The 18604-nt window shown below is 36.1% G+C and overlaps 1 protein-coding gene across 1 annotated transcript; it reads left to right on the top strand.

Moving 5' to 3' along the window:
* The first annotated feature begins 878 nt into the window (after positions 1–878).
* On the top strand, positions 879–10111 carry LOC149945461 (uncharacterized). The gene is made up of 4 exons (XM_090176567.1): positions 879–957; positions 1847–2089; positions 2162–2226; positions 9978–10111. Exons 1-4 carry the CDS (start codon positions 905–907, stop codon positions 10109–10111), a joined length of 495 nt encoding a protein of 164 aa, XP_090032693.1. The 5' UTR covers positions 879–904.
* The last annotated feature ends 8493 nt before the right edge of the window (positions 10112–18604 follow it).

The following is an 18604-nucleotide window of genomic DNA, read 5'->3' on the forward strand; positions in this document are numbered from 1 at the left end:
AAAAGAATCTGTAAAGACTCCAACGTTGTAGATGCGCCAGAAAAGCTCAACCTGAATTTCAACTATTTTTTTTATATAAACCTGCTTCTGTTATTTGACAATGCAAATATATTTTAGAACGTGAAAACTTCATTAATTTGAAAATTCATTGCATTAACAGCACCGGACACTATATTGTATCTCATTTTAACTCCTAAGCCTTGGTTGTTCAAACAGGTTTGTTTACTAAAATAATGGCCGTCGATTTATCAGACGTAGAGGTAATTGTGCGATGGCATAATCGGCATTTGAGATTCGATGACGTCAAATATTACATCAAATATGACGCAATATCTGTGAAACAAACCGTTAGTGAAGAAATAGAGCTAGTGGCATACTTATGAGTAATTATGTTACATATGATATTAGTATTTATAAAAACGTTTTATTTAATATCTCGCGTAACATAATCGTTACAGCATTTTTCAAAAAACAATTAGAAGAAGTTATTAATTTTAAACATTTGGTATTTGTGAAAGTTGCCATTGTTAATACTTTCGATTTCGCTAAATATTTGGGGTTATCTGAATAAATAATACAATAGAATATGTTTTTATAAAATAAATGGAGCAAAAAATAGAAACATAAAATGTTTATCTTACGTCACATGACGTACGTAATCTTAGCGCGTGTGCACGCGCCATTTACACGCGCTAAATATATGGCGTCAATCGAATTTCTCTGACGTCACGAGACATAGCTTTAATATTTTAAAAGTCCTCGCGACTCTTTCACGCGCTCCGAAACTTAAAAATAAGAAAATAAAGAAACGTTAAAACCAGAAGTGACTTTATTGGAAGACATTGTTTTATCTCCTGGATATTTTCATTGTTCTTGGACCACGCTTTAGCGATTAATTACGAAAATGAACACCCACTGGACAGTGTCGGATAAAGAGTCGTCACCATTCGTGAACACGTAAGTTATACCAAACTTTCTTAGAATTTTAACTCCATCCTACTAGGCCTACCATAGAACAGACCAAAGGTTCGAAGAGCCACGAAGGAAATATCGCTACTACGGACATTTTGGTTTACGTTATATAGCTCTTTCATTTAACTACGGTAAAACTTATTAATCCAAGCTACTACTATGTTTTCTTCGTGGTGGAAGATTGGATTAATAATAGTTTGGCTATAGCCAATCCAAAGTAGATGTATTCGAACCTTTCCATTTTGGAGTGCTGGCTTTATATTTGACTTACAAACACGCGTTTGGTCGAATTTGACTAACTAACGTTAATATTGGGCCACTAATTTAGATTATAATTACTTACATTATCACAATGCTGGCAGCGGTAATTAGGTCTTTGCCCAAAAGCGAAAGAAGGGGCTCTGTTTCTAAACTTTGGTTCCTAGTCCCTTTTAGACAAAAAACCACCTCAACTATTTCAAGGATTCCTAGTTTTAGCACTCCTCCCGAATTGAACAGAACTACTTTCTGTCTTTTTGTGACGTCAAAACTATATCATTGTTCGTATGTGGCTATATACAAGCCAATAATTTCAGCTAGGGTGCTAAATACAGTTGAAGAAGAGTTACTAAAAATTAACTTTTCCGCAACTCTATAAATGAGAAATCAGTTTGGGGCAGCTACTAGACAGGCCAAAAACCTGTGAGAGGAACTTGTAGGCTTGGGTGTAGTCTTTACACAATAAAGCTAAGTTTAGAGTCCAACTAGTTTTCGCTGCACGTTATGTAGTTGCAGCTAAAATTATTTATTATATTGGAACAACCGCTATAATCTTAAAATCCACCAAAACTATAATTAATGATTAAAAGTTCAATGCGTTTCTTTTATTATACAGGACAACAAAACACCAATCGAAATATGAAGACCCTCAAGATGGAAACCAAAGGAAATCAAGAAAAGGTAAGTGTCAATTTAGTTTAACCAGACTCACAAGATTGATTCAGAAAGGAGACAAAAGTCAAGAGAAAAGCGAAATTAACCAGCGCCACAACATTCCGTTGATCCTGGCCACATGGGCCAGAAGGGACTTTGGAACCATCTCGTCGCGTGCACCCGAGGACGATCAGCCCCAACGGACGTAATAAGCGACTATCTCAAATGCCACGCGAGATCTTGATCAATAGTTTTGACCTTTTCATTTATTATATAGGACACAAAAACACCAGTCAAAGGATGAGGACACTCGACATGAAAAACCAAAGAAATCAAGTAAAGGTAAGTGTAAATCTATATTAACCAGCTTCGCAAGAATTTTTCAGAAGGGAGACCAAAGTCTAGAGGAAAGCGATAGGATCAAATTATTGGACTCGGAAGAAACAATCTCTTTGGACAGGCCTGAGGACGACCAACCCTAGAGGACGTAATAACCACCGTTACAGCTTTAAAGGCCTCGAAACATTAGTTTAACTAGATTTATTTTTCGTAAAGGACATTAATGGACTTTCCTAAAGATCAGCAGAAATGGTTCACGCGAAGTAGTAAAGCCAACAGATGCAAAACGAAGGTGGCTGAGCTAATTCAGAAACAAATCAGACTTCGAAATGAAAAGTTAAAAAAATTGTAGAAAGGCCCTGAATTACGAAATTTAATCTCTTTTGGACCCAATGGAACAAATATCAAAATTGTTTTTCTTAAAGATCATCAAACTAACTGTTATTGTTTTACATGTATATTTTATTGACGGCATAGTTACCATGGCATAACCCTAACTTACAAGGAGACATCCCGAAGTGTAACCCACCGATTTTGTTCAAACTCGGGGGATTGGTAGACATTCATGTAACTTGAAAAATCCTAAAGGGAATTTATTCAATGGGCAACCGTTTTGCCATGGCAACGAAAAATGTTTTTGACAACAACAAACGGAAATTTTCCCATTGAAAATAACATGGGATTCTGACCGATTCCTAGGACCCCCCTGTGAAAATGTTTAACAAATTTCAAAATTTCGAAATTGACAAAAAAAGAAAAAATTGATAAAAAATAACTAAAAAAACATCAAAATTGATCAACTTTTGATCAATTTGAGGTCAAAATCCCATGTTATTTTGAATGGGAAAATGTAATATTTTGTGTTGTCAAAAACATTTTTCGTTGCCATGGCAAAACGGTTGCCCTTTGAATAAATTCCCTGTAGGATTTTTCATGATACATGAAGGTCTACCAATCCCCCGAGTTTGGAACAAAATCGGTGGGTTAGTCTCCTTGTTAGTATTAAGTAAGTATAAATATTTGTTTTGATCCAAATGTATTATTATATTAAATATTAAAATTGTTTTTCTTAAAGATAACCTAACTAACTGTAATGAATCTTAAACGTAAATATATATTCTTATTATGTTTTTTTCTCAAGCCTTACTTGGTGTTTCGTATTAATATAGGTTTTTATTCAAATGTGTTAATTTCTAGTGCATTCAATAAACATACTTTCTTAAATAGCAACTTCAGGAACAAATATCAAAATTGCTTTTCTTAAAGATAATATAATTAACTGTACTTAATGTTTTACGTGTATATTTCGTTGAAGCCATAGTTACCATAACTTAGTACTAAGTAGTTAAGTATTAATATTTAATTTAATTCTTGTGTATTATTATATTGAGTGCATTTTGATAAACATTATTGTCTTAGATAACAACTTCAGTAACAAATATCAAAATTGCTGTTCTTAAAGATAAAATTAACTGTTATTAAAGTTGACGCTATAGTTACTTAGTATTTAGTAGCTTAGTATTAATATTTGTTTTGATACCAGTGTTTTATTATATAGAGTGCATTTTGATCAACATTATTATCTTTGATAAAAACTTTAGGAAGGATTATCAAAATTGTTTTTTCTAAACAAAAACAGTTCAAAATATTATATTATGTTAAATTTCCCTGACCTCTGACTTTTTTAAAACAATCCTTTTAATAACTTTACGCGCTTTTTTAAATGTTTCTCAAATTATTATCTATTTGCCTTTGTACCGTGTTTGTTTTTTAAATAAAGTTTAGTATTCCCTAAACAGTTTGTTTTTATTTCGCCGACTTTTTAAACTCACTCTCTAGTTATTGAGGAAATGACACTGTTATTTTCACAATTGACGTTGTCGTTGGTGGGGGTGAATACCCCGCTGCGCTAGCTCCCAAAGGGACTCCGCGAAAACGATTATAGTAACGCCAAAAGTTTTAACCGCAATTTATTAATTAGAAAGATATGATCAATGTAAAATTGTTACTCGCCAGCAATTCTTACAACGGAAAATACGACATATTTCGAGATTTAGGTACGTGTTGGATGAGGTAGAACTGATAACGAAATATTTTTAACTGCAAGATATTACTAAATTTAATATAAGAAAAATTGAGTAAAATAGAGCCAGAAGAACGCACATCAACACAACCCCAGTGAAATTTTGACTAGGTAAAGTAACCGAAAGCAACAATAACATAATTTATTTGTCTAAAGCAAAACTACAACCGATAAGCAAGTTCCAAACTAATAGTTAAACTGGACTCGTAAAAGAAGTATTGGCGCATCACGGCGCCGCGCACTCACTTCGCCCGAGCGCTGGGGGCGCGCGGCACCACCCCATCCCCATTCTTGCTAATCAAGCTGTGCCATCTATTACGCGACCTAGAGGACAGTACCTAGTATAGTCTCTTGTGGTGCGAATTAAACAAGGGTGAGCGACTGCGAGATGAATAGATCCCACACGAAGGAGTTTTCTCTCCTCCTGGGTGCACATTAACCCCACCGACGGACATCGTATCCTGTGAAATCGTACCTAGTATCTAGCGAATTGAATTCGCTGTAATAAAACACATTTTCGGTTTGCACACGTTTCAAAAATTTAGTAATATCTTGTCGTTAAATCTAATACGTCATCAGTCTTACCTCATCCAACACTTACAAAAATCTCGAAATATGTCGTATTTCTCGAGGTAAAAATTGCTGGCAAGTAACAATTTTAAATTTATCATATCTTTCTAAATAATAAATTGCGGTTAAAACATTTGGCATTATTGTAATCTTTGACAAATAATACAACTGTTTAATTAGTGCTTGTTGAAATAATGGAACGTTTTCACCTCTACGGTATGCAACAAGGGTTACCTTTTAACCACGAAAAATATATATTTAAACCAAACCACTTGGACGAATTATATTGATTTTAAATTAAATGTCAATTAAACAATATTGGGTTAAAGGGAAATTAAAATATACTGGAAATAATATTTTGGTATACTTAGGTTTGTGGTAGCAGATTCAAAATCTATAAACCTTTGTCTACGCGCGTACCAAGGATTTATATATCCCCGTACCGTAAAAGAATACACACCTGCTGACAGTGTGTCAGAATTTATAGCGCGGTGTGCCCAGTAACCAAGACCATACCACCGGAGGTCTATCATCATAGTGCCCTACGCCAGCGTCCATAAGCCCGGACAGGTGACAAATCCAGCATGGATAGTAGCACCCTACTACAGATGGTCGCACCTTCGACGCGAGATAGTCAACCCAGCAGAAGGTGCAGCAATGGGACGACCAATCCCCACTCCGCACACAACAGTGGGAGTAAGAGTGGGGGTTTTAGCAACTCCAGCCGACACCCTACTTACGTACGTAAAGAGTCAAACCCTTTGGAGAGTGCTCCTAAAGGGAAACAGCTGGCACCGGAGATCCCGGTGTTCCCCCAAAGACCGGGAAACAGGACCACTGCGCCTTATACGGAGACCCTCCACCCCACTTCAGGCTACCCTATCCTCCGAGGTGGTCAGTTAACACGGACCCTCTCCGTTAACCCGAGCCGATACTCAGTTTCCACCTCCAACCGGAGGTGGAGATAGGACCATTTGATCAGAGCTTACATCTCCCAGTGCGCCACCGCCCTTAAGGGTTAGAAGAGACACACCGAGGGACCAAGGAGGTGTGACATGTTGAAGCGTAGGTGAGTTGCACTTACCCCGCGATGTTGTCTTATTCGATAGCGAAAACTGCAGCGACGCCACCTATCTACACTGCGCGTAACTGTTGATCAGATAATAATGGCGGGCCAGGTTATGCGTTATGTTAGATCATTTAGATATAATATTTACTTTTTAACGGCGAATTAATTAGTGTTTTCTTGATAAGAAGGATTGAATGTCTAGTTTACAGACAAAATGTAAATGTTCTACTTATTTACCGTCATTAAGGTTTGAAGTCGTCTTGGAATTACTTTAAACATTATTATTGTGAGCCTTCGTTGTGACGTATTTAATTCTAAAATGCAGTAGGCCTTAATGGAAAATATATATTAGTAGGCTAATAGTAAATAACGTCACTATTTGATCTAGTCCCGGATAACTCGCTTAACTTCACTATTGGTGTTAGCGATGGCATGACTAATTTTAAAGGTGTCTAGTGGAAGTCTAAGTCTAAGTTTAAATTTAAATACTAAATCAGAAGAGTACGGTTGAGAGTTGCCAAATTATTTATTGAGATGAAATATATTTCATTATTTTAAATTTAAGTTTCCTTAAAGAATTATTACGTACACAGAAGTGATGGTTATTTTAAGTGTTATGAAGTCAAAAGTCCAGTAGTTCAACAACCAAATTGTTGGACGGTGAAGACGAAGTTTAAGTGCGACACATAATTGTTGAAAGAAGAGCGATTACGAGTGGATCATGCGGATCTCTTTTGATTTACATCTTTTTATTAGCTTTTTCAATCCGCACACAGTTTAAGACTAAGTCGCACATCTCTGTGTATGCAGAGCACTTTTTTGTGAGTTGCTAACCCAAGTAGGGCATGTGGGTTCTCTCGGTGTCTTTTAGACGGACTCTTGGTTTTTAACCAAAGAGTTAGAGGAGGTTTTCTTAATCCGGGTCGCTGGTGATGTCCAGAGGACCCAATCACTTCTTGGCGTCCCTTTTATTTAAGCCAATCGCCTACGTTGGGTTGGACCTAGGGTTTATGACCCAGGGGTACCAATTATTGGTGACCCCCTTTCGGTCAAAGGTTAACTTCACAATATTTTAATAACACAGTCATAAATTAAATTTAACCCTTGGGTTAAAGATAGCGAAACTCCGAAGAGTAAAATACAATTAAAATAAGAAATATCAGAAAATATTATTTCTTAGAAGTTATACAAAATAAGCCATTACTGCCATTTTTGGCAATTCTCAATTCTTATCTTTAAAACGAAAGTATGGTAAAGAAAAGGGGTTGTAAATTAAAGCTATTTTGGGATGTATGCTAAAGAAAAGGGGTTGTAAATTAAAAATATTTTGGGATGTATGCTATAGAAAAGGGGTTGTAAATTAAAGCTATTTTGGGATGTATGCTAACGAAAAGGGGTTGTAAATTAAAACTATTTTGGTATGTATGCTAAAGAAAAGGGGTTGTAAATTAAAACTATTTTGGGATGTATGCTAAAGAAAAGGGGTTGTAAATTAAAGCTATTTTGGGATTTGAGAGTAGTTCCTAACAAAGACCAAAAGTGAAGCTTCGCAAGCACATACGGAACAAGGTCAAAAGTGACAATACGGGGAATAGTGGGCTATGGCCATTAGACCCTCTAAACCAATTTAAGAACGACCCTGCGAATGTAGCTGGGGGAAATACTCGCAGAGCGTTTGAAGTAAAACCGTCAACCGACAAAAAGGGAAAGGACGGCCAGCGTCCATACCTGACGATTGATCGGTTTTAAACGAGCATGGGAAGAAAATAAATGTATAAGTTACTGTATTCTATTTTGGAGAAAATTCTGTAGGCATTAAAGTTAGGAGTAGAAATATATAAACTATGAATAAATAGGGATTATATGTAAAGGATAATCAAATCGGAATATTTATTAATGGGAATATTTATTGTTACATGGTGAATCATTGTTCATATAAAAGATAGCATCTCAAATAGGTATTTAATTATTATCAGAAATACATGAACCGAAATTATCAGCGTCCCATAATCTCATTCCTGCGATATGAAATTATGTTCATCAAAGTGAATAGTAACTTGCCATAATTAAGCCAAGGTCACACGACTGCTGAAACCGATTCGATGGTACATTTTAAACTAGCTGCTAACAAGTTGGCAAGCCAAAATATACCTCTCCTCGGAAGAGTTTTTAATTTTCAGTAAAGCGTAACTGTATCCGTGGTTCTGCGTTAGAACGCTCACCTGTCGTGCAAGAGGGCTCGGGTTCGAATCCCGGCCGATTAAAAAGTTATACTACACCCAATGACAAAAAGAGGGCGCTTTTGGAAAAACCTTTTCCCTGATTCTAAGAAACTGGGTACGCAGTGATTACCCTTTGCCCCGAAAATGCGAACGCGTTCGCAGGCCTGACAGACAGACCCACAGACAGACCCACAGACAGACACGGTGATTGTAATACCCCTCCAGGGTACAAAGTACCCTCGGAGTGGTAAAAACGTTATTTATGCTAGGTCACTAAAAAGAGTTCACACGAGCCTTATATAACAACTAGTATTCGTTAGGATAAATAAGCGAGTCTAGGTGAATTTATTTTAAAAATGGTTCTTCCTATAAATTAACGGCTATTTCTACCTAGTATCGCTTATTTATTCATAATTGTTTGGCCGTTGGTGGTTTTTAATCTTCTAATTCATTGTGATAGCCTTGAACAATGTTTGCTACAGCGGGATACATGACGACGGAATATTAAGCATGGACTGTAGTCCAATGGAGTTTTTACCATTGCTGTAGTATCGTTCAATCACTTTTTCTTCTTCGTGTGTCCTGCTTTATCGTAAAAAGTTGCAAGCGAGTTCTTTACTCGCCGTAACTAGTCACCGAACCTTCTTTGCGAAGCAGCACGCAAAAATCGGTTTGGAACTGACAACGTAGTAACCTGTTTTGATCTCACGATGACTGAAACCGGTTCGAATCTAGTTATTTAGTGGGTTTATGCTCTCATGTGACCGTGGTTTTAGAGAGGTGAAGCAAAACCCTATAGAAATTTCAATGTCAACGAAAAATAATTTTTTAACAGCGGTAAAGTTTGCTTTCATTTCGAGGGACACCGAAAAAGAGTACGTTTCTGATAGAATTTCAACACATTTTACTAAACCAGAGGACACGACGAAAGGACAATGTGTTTTGAACGGAACTAAAACATAGGTGCGAGGTGACAAGAGTAAATGTAGACCGAGTAGCTACCGAAAATTGGGATTTTTTTTAAGATAATATTACACGATTTATGCGCTCTTTTTTTCTCATTTTCGGTATAGTTTTCTCCAACTTTGTGTCTTCTAAGTGTTTTTAGATGAAGGGGGCGCTGCACAACATTAGGGAACTAGGAAGCCTTTGATATAATACTCCGCACGAGGCAGCTCGCTGTTTTTATTGTTTTCTCGCAATGTCTTGGGTGGCGTATTGAACCAAGGTTGTCAAGTTCCCTAATTTTGTGCAGCGGCCCCTTATATTTGCAGCGCCCCTTTTTCAGTGGCGGCGCTAGGGGGTAGGCCAGGTAGGCCACTGCGTACCTTAAAAATTTGAGGGGCCCCAAAATCACCCTATAAGGTGCCCCAAATTGATCTAGAAAGGGTCTCAAAATTGTCCCAAGAGATAAAATTATTTATAAATAATAATGAAACAATTGTCGATAAAGTATTTAGAAATGTTTGAGGTAACATATCTCCTTCTCTTTTGTGATCACGTGCTGTCATTTCGTTCTACGTTGTAAAGTTAGAAGCGCCTGCATTTTTTTAAATTTTTACTCAGAGCTCGTTCCAAAACGCACGAGCTAATTTTATTCTAAAATATTATATAAAGCGGCTGCGCGTGATCACTGAATTTTGAAACGATAGACATTTTTTAGCAAAAATTGTTTAATGATTTTGCATTTTTATATATTTTAAAATATGCAATGATAATTGTAATGTGTTTTACTTTTCCACAAATAAGTAACGGATGAACAATATGTAAAAGTATTTTGTTTATTAATAATTATCTACCTAATTTTAAGGTGCTGTACGAGCCCACATCGGATTTCAAAAGGCGCAAGAGTCCGAAATCGAAGGTGTAATAAAGGGAAGGCTGCAACAGGCACCCGCCAGACTTGCCAAAAAGGGGGCCAAAAAAGATAAAATAAATGAATAGTCTTTCTCTTTAACTTGTTCCAAAAAAATGAAAATGAAAATGGTTAACTAGTATGAAAGTTGTCTCATCATTTATCACATGTGTTTGGAAACGTGTAAAGGTTAAGTTTGGCAACGTACAACAGGCATATCCACACACGTTATAAGGGCGGGGTCTCCAAAGTATAAAGTACGTTAAAGGAAACGTGTACAGGGCTAGTTTGACAACGTAACACAAGCGTTCTGACACACGTGTAAGGAGCGGGATTTCTAACGTGTACATGGTAAGTTTGAGAACGTACAGTAGGCATATCGACACACGTTATAAGGGCGGGGATTCCAACGTGGAAAGGACGTTAAAGGAAACGTGTACAGGGCTAGCCTGACAACGTACAATAAGCCATTTAACACCCATGTACGGAGCGGTATGGGCAACGTGTAAAGAGTCAGTTTGATAACGTGCACCAGGTATATCGACACACGTTTATGGGGCGATATATCCAACGTATGAAGCACGTATGTAACGTGTGCAACGAGGGCCATTAGACAGTTATATAAATCCAAAATAAAGATGATAATCGAAAAGTCCCTCATGGAGACTTAATAATCGGAAACCCTGTGACGACGAGCTTATTTAAAACTGGGGAACTCTTCATTTTGGAGGTATTTACTGTCTTATGACACTTGAAGTCGCGATGCATTCTATTATCGTTGAACATGTGCGGGGTATGTTGCATTCTTGTGGAACGAGTTAAAAAATTGTTTTCGCGGGGCCAAAACAATACAACTTATTATTTTTTTATTTGAATTATGAAATTATGTGAAATGTATTTATTTAATTGATATAAACTGATACTTTAGCCGCCGGTGGGCTTCTATTAGTGCATCGGTGGGCTCCCCTAGAGGAATATTTGCATTGTTAAAAGTATTTTTCTCGTACATATTTATATTTACATAATAAAAGAATCCAATCAAAAATATGGAAAGTAAGCATTTAAAGGAACTTAAAAAAAAAAACAAGTTGCCAGCCAAAATTTACCTCTCCTCGGAAGAATGGTCCCTAGGGTTATTAATTTATCGAGATGACCCTTAAAGATATATCTTCGCAATTCAGAGTTATTTACTAAAAACGTAATCCTGGTTCTATCCCTCCCGGTATAAAATTTAGATTATAATTAAAATAATTGAGACGAAACAACAGATTTTAATTTATTCAGAATATTATAAATCAAGTAGTTACAACAGCGAGTTAGACGTACTAAAGAAATGCAGAATTGAATTTAACCCTATTTACAGTACAAGTTTATCAGTTGAATATAATACAAAGCAAATTTTAATAAAATAAATATCTACAGAGGGTATTTGTATTTTTCTCGCTTACGAAATAGTTGCCGCATCTTTAACGCTCATTTTATTTCCACACTCGCCCTTGATGAAGATACCGCAGAATATTCGACATCTGGTATTGGACGACTCGTACACTTCCTGTTGACGTTGTGACACATACCGCATGAAAAAGACCAGTACCGTCCAATTTCCATTATCATATAATGACTCGCATACCCAGGAAATCAATGACTGCATTAAGAATCGTATATATCCAAATATCAACACCAATAAAAATGTATTAACAAGAAGCGAAAAACTTACCATTCACAAAGCACAGAAAGCCACTTGACTAGACGACAGCTCGTATATCAATAAATGACCGTAGACGGAATAGTTAGGGCTCTTGTAGGGGTTTTATACTCAAAACCTTGCGTCGCCCTCCCGCGTAACCTTCGAAATTAGCGAGTTTGAAAAGGGATGTCTAGGGGATATTTGCTTAAACATTAAATTGAGAGTTGCCATTACACGAAATTCAAAATTAATTATTAACATTTAATTAAAGAAGGTAAACCAAATAAAAACAATTACAAACACTAAACACATACTAAATACAACACTTAACAATATGACATTTCTGAAAGATTTCAATTTAATTAACAAATGATGGCCATCGCCATCCTCCTTATTTTACAATACTTATTTTACGGTTCGGATTGGTGGTCCATGTTGTTCGGAGTCTTTAACCGCACCTCTTGCCGCTCATGATCCCGCACACATACGCGGTAGCTTCCCCGTAATTGGGTACGACTAATCGAAGCCTTATTTTGGTCATTTCTGACCGAGAACTTCTCTAGTTCCGCGAGACCGTAACGGTACCCGCACTTTGCGGTCGAGAATCTCGCGGCTTCACTGATTTCCACCACCTCGCATTTTTAAAGGCCGTTCCCGGGACAACTTAGAGAGTCTTCGACCTTATCGAATAAAGGTGAGACCCAAGCCAGTTCTGACCAAAAGGGCGCGAACACCCTGGTTTTGTTCGTGGCCAAAGTCACGTGGCTCACGAGGCGCGCACATTCACTCCAATCAGAGGAGCCGGACCTTAAGTCCTGGTCGGACCCAACCAATCACCAGAAAAGCGTTATCACGCTCATTTTAAATTTTCGGTTCCCACGAGGGGGACACCTCAAAGGGTCAGCCGTAGCGTCCCCAATAAATCAAGGTAAAACTATTTTTAAAAATATAACACAAAAAGGAGAAATATTCCGAATAAGATAATTGGCAACCCTCAATTCGAACTTGTTGGAAAAGAAACTGTGGGAAAAGAGAAAGGGTTTTAGGGGGTTTGCGGTGAATTGTTCGTATAGTAGGGGGACTCGCTAATCCCGAAGATGGAGAGAGATAAAATAACGAAGGGGGATTTTAGGCTTCCTCTGGCCACAATGTCACCTTTTTCAACCCCCCTCACATAGTGACCGCCCGAAGCGCGGCGCGGTCACTTCAATGAGAACAGTCAGGGCTAAGAATAACTTATCACGGGTCCCCCTGATGGTGACGACCAGCATCCCCATCCGGTGGCCCAAAATTACCCCAACCCGTAAACTTTCTTGGAAACGACAAGGTCAAATTCTGACTAACGTGGGAAAGAAAACATTATTACAGAATAAAAATTAAATTGGGCTTCTGAATTAACTAACATTAATATATTACTAAAATTGGTCGCTACACTCTTTATAAATAAAAACAAATGAACCCAATTGATGAACTGCATTAAACATCTTAATCAGTCGAGAAAGCGTTTAAAATAAATTACGAAGTAATGACGACCCAGTTAAAAACCAGACCAACGTAAGAGCACGATATATCCAACTCGATATTTTCTTCATAAATGAACTATTACCCTTGAAAATTAATACGAAAACAGCCTTCAGTCTTTTTTTATCTATTGTGTAATAGATAAAAAAAGACTGAAAAAACGAATTAAATTACAAAAAACTAACGGGTTCTACCCTTTCACCATCTTATCTGCTGACTGCGCTAAAACAAGATTTGACCTTTAAATTTTCATACGTAAGCAATTTAGACTTAAACAAGTTCACAAAAATTAAAAAACAAAGTTCAATAGAAAATATCCACAGATATTGTACTCATTAAAAAAACCCGCGTTATCATAATGGTTCCTTTACTTAAATAATTGCCCTACGGAAGTCAATGGCTCGGCGGTGAACTATCCACATGGAAACAATTATGTGACCCGAGTTCAATTCCTGATCACGATCAAATTTTATTTTAAAATACTTGAATATTTAATTAAATATAAGATTAATATAATTCATAAATATTTAATTAAATATAAGATTAATATAATTTATAAATATTTAATTAAATATAAGATTAGCAAGCGTCGGTGGCTGAGTGGTTAGAGTAAATCTCTTACACGCAGCAGACCCGGGTTCGATTACCGGGCGGCGCCAATAAGTCGCAAATTGATGCTATGACGAATACCGTGAGCAATTGGTGGAAACCCTGCCATTGGACGTTGAGAGGTTGCCACAACACTCAGCACTCGGTCCGTCCCAAAAGTCTATAAGAAGAAGTTGAAGAGAAAACGCCCGTACAAACACAGCAAAACAAACACAAACAAAACAGACTCAACACCCACAATTCCACTTCGTTCCCTAATTCCTAGCAACTGCGAACGCAGAGATTTCGAGAAACTGCGTACGCAATGGTTAACCTTTGCACTATGTCCCCTAGGAGAGGTAAAAATATGGAAGGAATCATTTAAAGCAACTGACAATAGTAAACATGGAAAACGCACAATTTGTGTTTGTAATGTATTTGGGGGAGAGAGATATTATGGATATATATTCATTCGTATGCTTTTTGTGAAGTTGTTATGAAAATGTTTGTATAAACTCATTTAAATTACACCCTAGTGAACTATGAATGGGTTAAATGATTTCAATTTAAAAATCATTAAGAAAAACACCAATGGAAATCAACTAAAAACGTCGGGCCAAAACTCTCATAAGGATTATATAATTAGCAAATAAGTAGATAAGTCCATTATGAAAAGGGATAATAAAGCTAAACCCTAAATAAATTTGAAGAAATTTAAAAACTTACTAATAGCTCGTACCGATAGGTCTTCGAGCGAATAAAAAGACGCGAAACACTCATGTTAGGCTGTCGGAATGTATCGTGAAGGCAAGCTAACGATACTTAAACCTCAACTTTTAAATAATGCATATCTCCCTCTTAACAAAGTAAATTGTAGAAAGCGTTATGGGGATCATATAAAACAATTTCTCAGACGATTTACGCGCCGGAAAAGATTCACGGAACTCTTCGCGACGGAAATAAGTATAAGTGGCGTAACGGCGCTAGCTTTTCCGAAGTGACGCCTATGATTTAGCGTCTGCTACGGACATATTTAAAAAGGCCATAAGAACATTTTTTTCTAAAATAAACTTATCAAAATAAAAGCATCGATGCAACAATTATATTTAAATTCAAGTATAGAGTGCCAGCAGCTTGAAACCCTGCGACGTCACCAATGTTAAACGTCTATTGAGAAAAAACGCGAGTTTTCATGACAACCATTACGGAAGCTACGGCTGTGACGTCACTAACTTTTAAAAACGAATCAACTGCTAGCACTCTATTATTTATAAAGCGAAATTTACGAATCACAATGAGGGAAAACTAATAGCTTCTGCTTTAGCTGCTTGTTATTTAGGTTTCAATGGCAGATCATAGGGGGCGAAGCGATAGATTTCGGTCGTGAGTTAAAACATATTATAAAAATATTAAAATCCTAAATGAAAAGTGAAATCCTTCTTGTTTTGTTTATTTTAAAACAAAACCCCAACCGTCTAACTCGTACCAGTCTTTACAAAAATGTCCGTAAAACCAAGAATTCTTTTGTTTCTAAATTAATTGAAGAATTAGTATAAAATTAGCTCCATCCTTTCCATTTTCCGTGTATCACCTTCATTGAAAAATCTAAAGAGTCACAAGTATGGGGATTTAAAATCAAACATCTCCTCATTCAAAAGCGGACACCGAAAGAACACAATTGTTCATTTGAATTCATTATTTTTAAAATATGATGTTATCTTATTATTTTCGGGAAAGTGTGCCAACTTACTTTAAAACCCATTGATGGCGGTGCGATTATTGAAACTCACAAATTTTAAGAAGATTAAATGTTTGACTAATCTGACTAATGCCACCAGCGTTTACGCAGTATTCTTTCACCATATATAATTCCGCCACTGGAGGTCGCCTAAATCATATTATTACAATAAAGCTAAAGCTAGCAACAATAGCCAAGCTCCGATTAAAATCGCCTTTTTCATATTTGACACTTCGAAGAAAATAATATTATTTCTTAAAAGCAAATCGAAACGTTTGGGTTCACGTTCAAACTGACATCTATCAGCCAGACAGGGTATGAATTCCCGAAATTGCGAACTGCTTCGAAAGTTCCGCTGACAATATGTGCCGATTGAAAGTTTTTTCTTAAAATGAAACTACTTTCTAGGTAACCGATAATTATATCGGCCTATTTTTCTAATATCGGTATCGACTAATATCGATATTGGCCGATACCGGTATTAGAAAAACGTTTAACATTCAGAAATTATTAATTAACTAACTATTGATAATATTTAATTTGATTAGCCGCGCCAAAGCTAGATCATACCATTTTTTAGACTGGGGGTTACGAGTTTAAACAAATAAAAAACAACGATATTCGATTTGTGACAGAAAATATGTATCGCGTAAAATGAAAAGAAACATATTCGGATATGCTTTTGCAAATTTTTATTACGAAAAATTAGAACAAAATGGTATGGCAGTGTACTGAAACGTCTTTTACAATGGCTTTATCATATACACTACTGCTATGATAGATAACTTTGTTAATGTCAGCCGATGTATCGGCTGTAGCCATATCTGTGTATCCTTACTACTATCCGGGTGTAAAAGAATAAGAGAGGTAAATCAGTAATTGCGAACACGATTGTTTTCAATTAGTCGGTTAAGTTAACGAAATTCCAAAAGAGGAAAACATTTGTAGAAAGTCGAAGTCAAGGATTTCTGGAAATTTGTAAAACGTAGATTGTCTGGATGGTGAAGGGAGTTGCTCTGATTCACGGTTGTCCCGACTCCAGAATACACGCAACCTCCCTGATATGCTATGGACATATTACATGTCAATATAAAATTGTCACAATTATCTCAATCGCCCTGTCTATTAAAATAATAAACTCTCCCAAAATTCCTTACCACCATAAAGAGATAATTCCATTTGGAAAATTTCTACGCAAAACCATGCATCACAATATATAAAGCCAGAAAAATAGACACTCTTAAATACCTTGAGCTGCGGTGGTTCATGTGATGTCTCAAAATATCAATTATAAATAAAATTTAAGGTTCTAACTAGACTTAGGTTAAAAAGCAAGAAACTAACAAAAAAAGATTTTAATCAAATCGAATTTTGTTTCACAACGTTTATATAGAAGCCAACATAGAAAAATCGTGGAAACACTGAAATGGGCATTTTCAAGACCAACTCTGTTAGTGGGATACCGAGGGCATAACATTTCCAATCGTTTGACCCCTCATTGGTCCTTCTAGACTGTTGGAGCCTTACGAAGAAATTGACGGTGGTATCGGTGGCATCGGCTTCATTCTACGGCAAACTTATATCTACAAATTCGTAGGGATTGTATGTAAAATATATTTATATATATATATATATATATATATATATATATATATATATATATCTGTGAACAACTTAAGTACCACATCATTTTTAAGGAAATTTTGAGCAACCACATTGTGTTTTTACTTATTTTATGAGCCACTGACAATAAACTTCCTTATAGAGTTTTAATGGGTTGCATTTTAAAGACGGTCATTCGCATTTCGTGTAAACAGCAAAAGTCAACCATGGCAATTAGCATTTGCTTGAAACGCGATTAACTTTCTGTTGATACCATTTCAAGTTCTGGTGCATGTTACGCTGCAGCTGCCATTCTCCATTTCCTCAGGTCAAAAATGGGAGCTTGAACTTCCCACGGAGTTGGAAGTAATAAAAATTCATTTTTGTAACCTAGATGGATTATTCCTATATTAATTTAATGCAGACTTTTCGCTGAAAATTGAGTGGCTGAACGCTTATTTTAAATGGTTTATAGATTCACGATAAAACAACCAATTTTGAAGGGTGAAGCTTAGAAAAATGAACAGAATATTTCATTCAAATTTCAAATATACATCAGATAAAAATGAATGATTTATATAAGCGTGATAAAACGTGAAATTTTGAAGGTTATAGCATTCAAATTTGAATAAAGAGCCGTTCATTCAATATTGAATGGTAAAGCATAGATTATTGATTGATTTAAGAGGCTTCGTAAATCATTCACATTTGAATGTTAGAGCATAGAAATTTCAAAAGAGATTCTTTCCTTCAAATTTGAATGATATGGCATAAATTAATGAATGGAATGAATAAGCATGGAAAAACGTTTATATTTAAAGGTTAAAACATTCAAATTTGAAATTATAAAATTTCGTTCAAGTTCGAATAGAGATAATTCCGTTCAATTTCGAATGGAGATAATTTCGTTTAAACTCGAATAGAGGTAATTTCGTTCAAGTTCGAATAGAGGTAATTTCGTTCAAGTTCGAATAGAGATAATTCCGTTCAATTTCAAATGGAGATAATTTCGTTCAAGTTCGAATGGAGATAATTTCGTTCAAGTTCGAATGGAGATAATAACGTTCAAGTTCGAATGGAGATAATTTTGTTTAAATTCGAATAGAGGTAATTTCGTTCAAGTTCGAATGGAGATAATTTCGTTCAAGTTCGAATGGAGATAGTTTCGTTCAATTTCGAATGGAGATAATTTCGTTCAAGTTCGAATGGAGATAATTTCGTTCAAGTTCGAATGGAGATAATTTCGTTCAAGTTCGAATGGAGATAATTTTGTTTAAATTCGAATAGAGGTAATTTCGTTCAAGTTCGAATGGAGATAATTTCGTTCAAGTTCGAATGGAGATAGTTTCGTTCAATTTCGAATGGAGATAATTTCGTTCAAGTTCGAATGGAGATAATTTCGTTCAAGTTCGAATGGAGATAATTTCGTTCAAGTTCGAATGGAGA

The sequence above is a fragment of the Leiobunum rupestre genome, chromosome 5, assembly GCF_980474605.1.
Source record: "Leiobunum rupestre chromosome 5, qqLeiRupe1.1.hap1, whole genome shotgun sequence".
NCBI lineage: Eukaryota > Metazoa > Arthropoda > Arachnida > Opiliones > Sclerosomatidae > Leiobunum > Leiobunum rupestre.

Bases quoted from the DNA above. Each gene is read 5' to 3' on its own strand.
- LOC149945461 (XM_090176567.1), top strand. From the start codon at position 905: ATGAACACCCACTGGACAGTGTCGGATAAAGAGTCGTCACCATTCGTG. The intron at 958-1,846 runs GTAAGTTATACC...TTTATTATACAG, and splicing joins TCGTCACCATTCGTGAACAC to GACAACAAAACACCAATCGA. The intron at 2,227-9,977 runs GTAAGTGTAAAT...CCTAATTTTAAG, and splicing joins ACCAAAGAAATCAAGTAAAG to GTGCTGTACGAGCCCACATC.